Below are 11,829 nucleotides of genomic sequence, written 5' to 3'. Positions count from 1 at the left end.
CTATAGCATGTCTGCAGTCTCTGACCATCTCCTATAGCATGTCTGCAGTCTCTGACCATCTCCTATAGCATGTCTGCAGTCTCTGACCATCTCCTATAGCATGTCTGCAGTCTCTGACCATCTCCTATAGCATCTCTGCAGTCTCTGACCATCTCCTATAGCATCTCTGCAGTCTCTGACCATCTCCTATAGCATCTCTGCAGTCTCTGACCATCTCCTATAGCATGCCTGCAGTCTCTGACCGCTTTTTTGCAGCATTACATTTGCTGAAAATCTAAAATAACTTTGTATGCCGAAACATTAACAGAACTCTTCACCTTCATTGGGAACACAAACTAATTTCAGAGGGGTGTGCAAATACTTCTGGCCATCCGGTAAGTTTGATGGTGCGGTGTCCACAAACATTTGGTGTATATAATGAGAAGCTCTGTGTACATATATATTTACAAACTCTGCACTCAAACAACATTATGATTTGCGGAATTGGGTGCATCAAAGAGATTTGAAGACTAGTTTCTCTTTCACAGGTCGTCATGCCCTGGCAGTCATAGTGGGAACAAAGCATGCAAATAAATGTCACTTCCAGTTAATGGCCACTAAGGGGTGATATCTGTTCTCAGCATCATCTGTTATCTGACATGCTGCAACACACTGTCGCTCCAACATTTGCAACTGAATAATGCTGGTAAAGGCGTATTCCACTTTTTGCAAAAAATGTATAAATGTCCCCGTATTGCAAAAGTAAAATAATGGCAATTATCATTTTATGGGCATCGGAGCCCACAAAGCATTGCAACCGCGGTCAGTGGATCGCAGGGCAATGTCCAGGCTCCTGAAGACTCTTCCCCTAGTCCCAGATTATACCAACATATGGACCTTCAGTATAGGAGCTACAGGAATGGACTATATGTGTGGTGACATCACCGTACTTGCACTCCACTAAGAACAACATGTCTCTCGGCCGCGGTGCAAGATGGGACTCGTAGTTTTTTCATTTGCAGATACTGTGAATGGATCTGTGAATGAATTCATTAAATGGCTGTGCTGGCCGAGCCGTGCTGAATTAAAGAATACACAGGAGAAGCACCCCGCAATTTCGGCAAGTGGGGAAGCAGGTTGAGCATGGAGGGGGGGGAGGCACAATGTTCCATGTTACACCCCAACTATAGATGGAATATGGTATTAAAAGTGGAATTATCCTTTAATAGCAAATACTTTTAAAAACACATTTATGTGAAGAGTTTTAACTGCCAATGTATTTGTCATTTTGATCCACACACCTCCTGCAGCCAAGATGGTGACACTACTATTTCCTGTTGCAACTTTGTGGCTTCCTCTGTCACCTTACGCATTGGACAATTGATCACATGACTGAACACAATTTCACATTCTTCGGCTAGTAAGTTCAGGTATATGTATTATATATGTATTACTATGCAATAGAGTTCTAATATTCTAGATCTAATCTTAGAGTTCTTAAGTCACTTACCTCCCCGTAAGAGTACCGACTGCTACAACAGAACCATTTGGATGGAAGCCGGCAGACTGGGCAGGGTCCTAAAAGAGAACAGTTTGCTTTAAAACTGAACCTGGGGACAATCCAAAACTACCCCCGCGCACTGCAAGGGTTAAATGCTTGTTTCTTTGCCTAGGCTACCAATATAAAGCATATCTACTTACCTTACCCCTCGCTACCCCAGGCTCCTTCTTCCATGCAGTGGGTCCACTACCGACTCTACTCTTCAAAGCTCCAGCCACCAGTTGTAGCTCTGACGTCATCCTATACAATGCAGGATCATCAGTCCGACATTGTAAGTGAAGACGCAGAGGGCCCACCCACAGCTGGAAACTTTGGAGAGGAGAGGAGAGGTGAGCACCGGTTGCCCGGGGAGCGAGGGATAAGTTAAGCAAAAGTCCTTTTTTACTGGTACCCTAGACAAAAGCAATCATTTTAGTTGTAAGCCCTCAGGAGCAGGGCCCTCCTTACCATCTTGTCTTGAATTGTATTGTGATTGTAATGTCTTATCTTGTAAAGCGCTGCGCAAACTGTTGGCGCTACATAAATCCTGTATAATAATAATAATTTAAACCTTGCAGTGCAAAGGGGAGCCACACAGCAAGGGTAGCTTTTATAATCCCAGACTTCAGGTTATGTCCAATGGTAGCACCCAACACATAAATAACCCCAATTTGCCTCTGCTCAACCCACACAAAATAGCTACTTACCTCAATAACTTTGTTCCAGATTGGGCGATGGCTAATTGCATCCCATAATATTATCTGCTTGTCATGGCCACTGGTCAGGAACTGAAGCTTCTGGGAATTTGCGGCCAACCCCCACAGTTCGTCCGTATGACCCTGAGATATATAGTAATTGTGTGCAGGAACATTAACAATTATGTCACATTATAAAATATAGTCATGGTTTTTCTATCATTGCTACTACCACGCTTGCATATGATATATGAAGATCAGTGACATGTATTACATAGTTACATAGTATTTGAGGTTGAATAAAGACATTAGTCCATCAAGTCCAACCTATTAGGATCTCATTCTAGGAGTACCTGTACCCCTGTATATTACGGTCCCTTAAGAAATCGTCCAAAAGTTTCTTGAACAATTCCACATTATTTGCTGAAATCGCCGCCTGTGGCAGTGAGTTCCAGACCCTAACTGATCTTACTGTGAAGAACCCCCTTCGCCCCTTGTGCTGGAATTTTTTTTCCACCAATTTTAGGTGATGGCCTCTAGTTTTTGTAATGGAGTTAATTTTAAACAGTTTATCGCTAATGTTGCTACCACCATTGAACATTTTGTACATGGAAATCATATCCCCCCTTAATCTCCTCACCTCTAATGTGAACATGTTTAAATTTAGTAGCCTTGTCTCGTAGCTCTGGTCCTCCATACCCCTAATTAGTTTGGTTGCCCTCCGCTGGACTCCAACTCAAGGACATCTTTTCTGATCCAGAACTCGACCGCGTACTCCAGATGAGGTCGAACCAATGATCTATAAAGTGGCAAAATTATAGACTTGTCCCTGCAATACTTTGTCACAGTTGAGCAACGGTTGCTATGGAAGGGGGGTCCATCAATATTTTGTTATGGGGACCGATGATCTGTAGTTAAGCCCTTGATCAGGAGGTTCAGATCTCTATGGTCTAGTTAGAAATGTTATTCAATTTTTGTTGCAGTCAGCTCCTGCAAAATAAATAATTCAGTTCTGGGGTGTTAAACCCCCTTACTCTATGTCTTGGGGACTCTTTAGGTCGAGTTCTCAGGTCTGCACGCCTGCTGTGCCCATTATCAGAGGTTTCTACTATATTTGCTGCATTTTCTATATTTACTATATAATAAGAAGAATGTAACCGGATGAGCTGGGAAACACAAAGGACGGCGGTAACATCCAAGTCGGGAAATATGGCAGGGAGGTATTGCTTCTAAAGTATCCAAGACATATAGAAAGCAAGGGGCTGACTTAGCTCACCAGGCTGCAACTATAACTAAATTATTATTTTCAGATGGACTGACCCTTTAATTTTTTTTACAAGTTATCTACAAAGTGCCCAGCACTGTGTAGCAGACTGTTATTCTCTATTGCCTGACTACAAAGTACAGAGATAATTTTGTATTAGAGTGAGGATGAGGGTAGGATAATTTTATTACATGTTTAGAAACATCTTATGGCATCAAGCACTTTCCATGTCTCTCTGCTACCCACAAGAAAACATGATCAATAAATAGAATTGTATCGGAACTCCACCTACCTGGGTGATGGTGGTGAAGTCTCCAGATAAAGTACCCTGAAGAACAAAGTTTCTAGTGGTACCAATTAACACAACGTCCCCTTTTCCTTCTGCCACCGTCCGAATAGGTCCAAACTGTTCCGGAATCTTTTGGGGGGTGAAAAAGGAAAGTCAACACAGTGAGTGAATGCCAACAAGTCATTGAGGTCTGACTTTTCTTCACATTATTGATAAGGCAAGAACAGGCAGTGCATTTTTTATGAAGCTTTTTGTTTAGCTTATGTTGATATTTCCATATTTGCATCAAAACATTTAGCTGACAAAAAGAAATATTGCACCATTTTTGAATTGTTATTCTTTTACATAAAAAGAGCATTTAAAGCAAATCTCCAGCTAGTGACATAACTATGGCCATAGCAGTGCATGCGGATTCTAAGGGGCCTGGGGTGGACGGACTCATCAGAATTGATACTAGAATTGATAATATGGCTACAACCCAGCCAATCTGAGATGAGCCCTGTAAACCTTATGCAGATAAAAATCCCCTCCTTCACCTTCTCATCTCCATAACCTCTCCACCTCATCTCCATAACCCCTCCTCCACCTGCTAATCTCCATAACCCCTCATCTCCATAACCCCTCCTCCACCTTCTCATCTCCATAGCCCCATCTCCTCATCACCATAACCCCTCCTCCACCTTCTCATCTCCATAGCCCCATCTCCTCATCTCCATAGCCCCATCTCCTCATCTCCATAGCCCCATCTCCTCATCTCCACACCCCCACCTTCTCATCTTCAAAATCCCTCCTCCACCTTCTCATCTTCAAAATCCCTCCTCCACCTTCTCATCTCCAAAATCCCTCCTCCACCTTGTCATCTCCATAGCCCCACCTTGTCATCTCCATAGCCCCTCCCTGTCATCTCCATAGCCCCTCCCTGTCATCTCCATAGCACCATCTCATCTCCATAGCACCATCTCATCTCCATAGCACCATCACCTCAACCCCTCCTCCTCATCTCCATAATCCCTCCTTTTGACCAGGCACATAGCACAGGAAGTTATTAGCGAAGATTTCTGGCAAAATCAGCAGCTCATTTTTGCACTTATTGAACAGATAGAAAAACACTTTCAATAGTCTATTTAACGGACCAAAAGGGAGAAAATAAGATAAATGTTCTGTTAGGTTTTATATACATTTAGAATTAGCAAATGACACATGGTGATAAAAATGGCGCTTTTATGCAGGGATCTCAAGTCTCCCTGATGTTCAGGGAGTCTCCCTCTTTTGGACAGCAGCTCCCTGATGTCTGCGAGAGAGGCATTTTCTCCCTGAAAGGTTTACCGTATATACTCGAGTATAAGCCGAGATTTTCAGCCCATTTTTTTGGGTGAAAAGTCCCCCCCTCGGCTTATACTCGAGTCAGCGCCAGGTGTCATCTTACTTACCTCGCCGAGCGTCGCGTCACTGCTGCTCCGGTGTGCGGCGCTCCGAGCGGGGTCACCTGGCAGTCTCCGGGTCCTAATTTAGGTGGCCGGAGTATTGTATTATTGGTATATGGATTTTATTTTACTCTGTGTATATGTATATGTATATATAAATAGAATCATTATTATTTCTTTTATATTCTGACGACAGCCGCTGTAAAAAAACCAACCCAAAAAACAGAAATGGCACCTCCCTGAAAGGAGATGGGAACCTCCCTGAAATAAGGTTTTGCAGGTTGGGATGTCTGCTTTATGCTTTTATGAAATGTTACTAATATTTGTTAACAGGCGTAAACAAACCAAGAAAGAGAACCCATGAAATACATTTTTGGTAAAGAGAAAACACATCTCTCACCTCAACTATACTGAGTTTCTGATAGTTTCCATCCCAGGATATAATCTTCCGGTCCTTCCCTCCAGACACCAGCGTGCCGTCTCTCTGCATGCACAGTGCAAATATTCCACCGTCGTGGGCTCCCTGGACAGCATGGCTGATCCTATTGGAACCTATGAAATTACAAAAAACGTTAATTAATTAGCTTTCTTAAAGGCTTGATCAGCATAATTAACTTTAAAGATCCTAACCCGATAGTGACGGCGGCTAATGTGTGATACTTTGATCCTTTCCTCTGCTGCGTGATAATGAGAGCCATTGACTGCCTGAAATCCTCATCAAGAAAGATTAAAGTGCATCTAAAACCCAAAAACTAAAATTGTAATAAGTATATAATGCAGCTTAATAGCCCTCAGCTGTGGTGGTTCTATTAGCTTTCTTTTTTTAATTGTTCTTTTGTTGTTCACAGAAGGTAACTGATACAATTTTTTCGTATATCAGTTCACTGCACAGGAATTTACAAGAGCATTCGTATTCTGGCAAGATAAAAAGTTACTTCTCTGTGCTTTCTGAAAATGTTGAAAAAAGAAATGAGAAAGTTCAACACCACCACATTTAGGGACTGGTAAGGTATAATATATAACATTTTTGTTTTTGGAGTCAGATGCCCATTAAACCCTTCCTACCAGCCCCCGCCACCATTGTAAGAGTAGCTAACACTGCAGACCAGACCTGGGCATTCGACAGCCATATATGGCCCTTGGTCTGTGGCAGTCGGGTCCCTGGTCCGCACAAACTCCGATCACCAACCTGCGCTTATTTATGGCTGGCTGACAGTAGGCGCAGCGGCCTCCAGGGATGGTGCATCCACTGCAAGCCATAGTCTAGCACAGGTCCATGTCCGGACCACATTCCTCTTAAGTACTCGGTTGCTAGGACCGTTGGTGTCCTAGCAACCAATGCCATCAAGGGCCCTCCTCTGCAGTCACTGGTTGTCAGGACCGCTGAGTAGCCGTGAATAAATTACCCATAGAAGAGGGATGACAGCTGGAGAAAATGTCCAGGTGACCATCTCACGTCTCGTGTCCTTCCACAGTATGTCCAAAACTAAAAAGTTTTGATAGGAGATGGGTCTACATTTTTAAAAGATTTAAGAGGAGTCTCCAGAATCAGTTTTAACAATCCGATCCCAAAAAAATGTTGGCAAATTGTAGTTATAAAATTGTCATGTAAACAATATTTGGAACAAGAACACAAAACAAATGTTCAAGCAGCAAGCGGAAATTAACCTTTGCACTTGCCAATCGCTTCAACAATAAGTCATTATCGCGTGTTTTGACACGTCTATAAATTATTTGTATGAAATTTTCTTTTTATAAGCAAACTTTTTTTTTTTTTTTTACATTTTAAAACCCATCTCCAGGCAAATAAAGCACCTTTGTAGTGGGGCTACCTCAGTACCGCAAGGGTTACGTGCTAGTTTTTGTCTAGAGGCTGGAGTAAAGCAGATTTGCATATCCAATCCCCACACCCCTGGTGATCTGCACTCCACCCTGTTGCTTTGATTGGCAGAATATTTACTCCAACCCCTAAACAAAAATGAGCATCTAACACTTGTAGTGCAGGGATAGCCCCACTACAAGGGCACTTGTTTTTTAGTTTGCCCAAAGATGGGCTTTCAATTTTGTAGCGCACAATGAAAAAAAAAAAATAATAATTTTTACCTTTTCCCCAAACCAGAAGGTTCCCGCTCGAGTCTCCTGTGATGGAGTCCCCATTTTCGGAAAAGGTGACGCACAACACAAACTTTGGTTTTTCTTGTTTCTGTGTTAGGATAAAACACATGCGTCAGAGAACCATCGGCATACAAAGTGGAACAATCAAAATAACAAATTGCTGAAATAATAGCAGAAAGGTGTAGAGCTTTTACATGCATTCCTATGTTTAGTACCAACAAAAAAGATATCTTCACAACTGTTGTCATTTTTTGTTAATGAAGTTAATGTAAAATATAGCACAGAGGAATATTCTTTATATTTAATATCTTGGTGAGCTTTATGCAACAGCAGAGACTCTCTACAGGCTCTTTAGGCAGATGTGTTAATAAAAATAAAAAAAAGACAGCCAAATGAAAGAGGGATGCAACCCCCTCCATCTCTCCTAGAAGAGACAGGACCCTCAGAATTAGGCCTCATTCACACGGTGTTAAGTCGAGCCATACACGTCTGTGCGGCAAGCGCGACCATATCTGGCCGTACACATCCGTCTGGCATGCACGCCCATATCGGGCCGTATGTGCGACGTGTAGCAGCCTGTTCTTCCCTATGGCAGGACACCCAAGCTGCACATCTGTGTGGGTTCAGGTATCCGTACTCGGACAGGATACACGGATGTGCAGTTCGGGTGTGCATATGACAGCGTACGGCCATGTCCTCCCATAGGGAAGAACAGGCTGCTGCGTGCAATCACACGCAGCACCTGTCCCTCCCGGGAATGACCCCGACAGGCCATGTACACATGCCGACTTAACCCTGTGTGAATGAGGCCTGTAGACAGTGCTAGGCTCTTCTATTAGAAAGCCCAACATGATTTGCAAGCCGAGTGTCACCCTGAAATAAAAGTTTGCTAAATATTGCACACAAACAAAATATTATATAATATCATAAACCTGTAAACCATAAAAAATACCAAAAACCAATAGTGTTTCACTTTAAAAGAGACACAGTTCCTTTGCCCATTTAGGCCCTGAATGGGCAAAATGACAGGGTCTCTTTAAAATAGTAAACATGCCTTTAAATATTTGTATTGACTTGTTAGAATGCTCTTAATTTTACTACACAGCTCCTCTACTGAAATAAGCAACACTGCATGAAAGTGTGAGACGAGCCTGAGGGCCTGCATATATATATTTTTTATTTTTTTCAGATACACACATGTAATACCTGGTGGATTCATATATTTATTATTAACATAAGATGTGGGAACAGTAGAAGGAAAATGTAAAACATAGCTGACCAATAGGACGTGTGTATGCCACCTAGGTATGAACAGAACTGTAAATTAGGGCTGTATCTTCTCTGAGATCAGTATAATTAGAGTTCGTATTGCTGACTTCATTAGGATGCTAAAGCCAACTGTCATGGCCTTATAGTTAAGATTCCCCAGCATGTCTTCAGCAGGTTTGACGGGGGTCAGTTGTTGGCATAATCAGCGTTATCTCCTTGAGCTAAGGTCGATTTGATATGCTAAAATGGCCAACAGGCCCTACAATCACAGGTGGTGTTTTGGGAGTATCGAGGTCGGTGTTGACTCAGGAAGATAACACTTTATAAAGCTGTTCTCAGAGACAGAATGGAGCTGAACATTAAAGGAGAACTATGGGGTCAGGGCTTTTCCCCATAGTTCTCCTTAGGGTAACGGGAGGACACAAACTAGCGTCCTCCAGTCACACTAAGCTCAGTATACCGCGAGCAACAGCTCGCGGTATACTGAGACGCCGCAGCCGGGGCGGATCCCGACATCGATGTCGAGATCCGCCCAGCTGCGTGAGTGACAGCTGGCTCTGCCTATCTAGAGGCAGAGCCAGCTGTACCTGCCCCCTCCCCCGTCCGTTCCGCCAGTCAGCGCTGGCGGATCGGAACGGGGGGAATCCATCCCCTCCCCTGTCACGGCAGAGAGCCGTGACAGGATCGAGAAGTGAGCGAACACCGGTATGTGTTCGCTCACCTCCCGATCTACTGAGCCGAACTGTGACAGTCTCATTGTCACAGGTGGGCTAGAACTATGAGGTGAGTGAAAAGCACTCACCTCATAGTTCTCCTTTAATTTATGGCCACTGTTTATTATTTCAAAGAGACTTCAGTTGCCATCCAGTCACTGTCATGAGAAAGATATGATTGTGTTTTTTGGACCAATCAAGGATTCCTCAAGTGATAGAATGGAAGCAACTAGGATAAAGATAGATAGGCCAGGGCCATCAGGAGGACTTCACTGGAACAGAGGATGACTAAAGCCACACTTCAAGAGGGATAAACCGAAGAAGCCATTTTTCGGAGAACAGCTAATGGCCAAGAAGTCCCATTCAATAAGGAATTTGTAGACCAGCAACAACCAAATGTAAGTGACTTTTAGTGTATCCTCTTATATAAAGGGTATATAGTGCATGCATGTGTATGTATGTATTAGCAGTCTGTGTTTTATATTGTTTTAGGAGACTCCTTTCTTACGGTGTGTTCCATTTTTTTAAACTGCTACATCCCCTACGCATCACATTCTAAAAAAAATACTACAATACAAAATGAAAACAAAATTGTAGCGATAAAATAAAAACATTCCGCTACACATGACCGCTCTGACCACTTGTTGATTGGCCATTCTTCCACAAAATAGTTTTATAGCTTTTCAGCATATTATGCGCCACTGTACCTCAAACAACCCTTGCTTCTTGATCAAAGAACTTCCTTCTAGAGTCCAGAAGTAAAGATGTGATTTCCCGCAGGTCACGATAATGTTTGTGTCCGTCGGATGGAAGTCCGCTACAAATACGGCTTCATTTGAACACTAGAAAGTAATAGACGAGACAGCTGAAATAAAACAAATAACTGTGGCTGACAGTTCCAGTCCCCATTAACTATCAGAAGCCAATCAGATTGATTCTGAATCGCGTATCAGCTGTGAGAGAGTGATCATATGACCATGTTAAATTTCTAGTCAACTCCATCAGTAACATATCCCCATTAGAGATTGCAGTTCTGCAAACCCTTTTAAACTTATTATGACAGTGTTACAATGTAAAATATATATGTGGAGAGGTCAGTTATAAGAGCACGGAATAGTGACATCTTTGTCACAGTAGTGTGGAAGCCAAAGATCATTAAACCAGTGCCAGAAAACATAAACCATTTGCAGTAAAACCTCCTAATGGCCTAACACTAGGGAGAGGTGGATCTCTCAGCCTGGGCATAGGATGTAAAGGAGGATACTGGAAACCGCTTAACCTCCAACTCAGGTAGGTGCCAGCACCTCAACACTGTTGTCAATAGGGATGCACCGATACCGCTATTTCGGTATCGAGTACCGATATTTTTTTTTCAGTACTCGCTAATACCGGAAGTCCCATTCAGGAAGCCAGGCAGCGTGTAAAGACTCACCACCCGGCTTCCCGATAAGCAGGAAAGCCGTCCCCATGCTTCTCGCCACTAGGTGACGAGAAAGCATGGTGCCGGCTTTCTGGCCAATCAGGAAGCCGGGCAGAAAGTCATTACACGCTGCCCGGCTTCCCAATTGGGAAGTGACGAGTGACGAAGGAGCATGGAGCCGGCTTCCCGGCCAATCAAGAAGCCGGGCAGCGTGTAATGACTCGCATTGAAGCATTTGGGCGAGTACGAGTATTCGACCAAATACTCAAGATCGGTACCGATACCGATACTAGTATCGGTATTGGTGCCTCCCTAGTTGTTACATTAGGCACTTTTCAGGTCAGGTCTGGTTCACATTAATTAATCAAGACTCCTTGAGTACAGTCTGATAGCTATATGGTGGAGATTGGTGAGCCCCTATATAAGCTAAGATTGCAGGTTATGAATAGGACACGGTTTGCTGGTCCCATATCTCATGGTTTTATTAAAAAAATATATATTTTATTTTTTACAATACACTTATGGTGCAAGTGTGTGTGATTGAACATCAAGCCAGAGCACAGGCCTCAAATTCCATATTAGAATTCCTCTGGATGTAGCATAATGACAATGTTTGTTTTCACAGATAAAAGGATAACCTGCTGTACATCTGTTACCTTTACATCAGACAGCTTCTCCTCCTTCTGCCAGTCCCACATTGACAGCACGTGGTCATTCGAGTCATCCACCGCACACAGGTTACCTCCTCCGTTCTAAAAAAAGAAGCAAATTATCTGAAAACAAAAACCAGCAACTAGAAGCCCCTGGAGAACGTTAGATACGTCGAGCAGTTCACTGGTGAGGGTACAGATATGGCAACCCAGTTAATGAGCATCTAAACCCAAGAACAACAATGTATTATATTGCAGCTTATCGGTCCTTAGATGTGGTGGCTGCATTAGTTTTCTTTTTTTTCCCCCCTTCATTTTTCCCTGTGATCCTGTCACTAACACGCTTCCTGTCAAAGGGTGACAAAGCTTACTCACTGTACTATACCTATGGGGGAGTAGTGTTGTCACCCTAGGACAGGAAGTGCGGTAGGACCACAGAACACCTAGCACTCTCCATAATAGGGGGGGGGG

At 43.1% G+C, this 11,829-nt stretch overlaps 1 protein-coding gene across 1 annotated transcript in view; it reads right to left on the bottom strand.

Annotated features, from left to right (window-relative positions):
• Positions 1-11,829, bottom strand: part of EML1 (echinoderm microtubule associated protein like 1) — a 90,256-nt gene that overhangs the window by 9,442 nt on the left and 68,985 nt on the right. The window contains exons 12-18 of the mRNA XM_018561085.1: positions 11,365-11,460; positions 9,996-10,130; positions 7,295-7,394; positions 5,592-5,743; positions 3,771-3,896; positions 2,227-2,358; positions 1,490-1,557 (exon numbers count right to left, since the gene is read on the bottom strand). Of these exons, the coding sequence (XP_018416587.1) occupies positions 1,490-1,557; positions 2,227-2,358; positions 3,771-3,896; positions 5,592-5,743; positions 7,295-7,394; positions 9,996-10,130; positions 11,365-11,460 (809 nt within the window). The remainder of the gene's footprint in view (positions 1-1,489; positions 1,558-2,226; positions 2,359-3,770; positions 3,897-5,591; positions 5,744-7,294; positions 7,395-9,995; positions 10,131-11,364; positions 11,461-11,829) is intronic.

Source organism: Nanorana parkeri, unplaced genomic scaffold (genome assembly GCF_000935625.1).
Source record: "Nanorana parkeri isolate BGI_ZX_2015 unplaced genomic scaffold, ASM93562v1 scaffold499, whole genome shotgun sequence".
Lineage (NCBI taxonomy): Eukaryota > Metazoa > Chordata > Amphibia > Anura > Dicroglossidae > Nanorana > Nanorana parkeri.
Note: the sequence above shows the minus strand (reverse complement) of the source record. Positions and strands in the feature narration are given on the sequence as shown.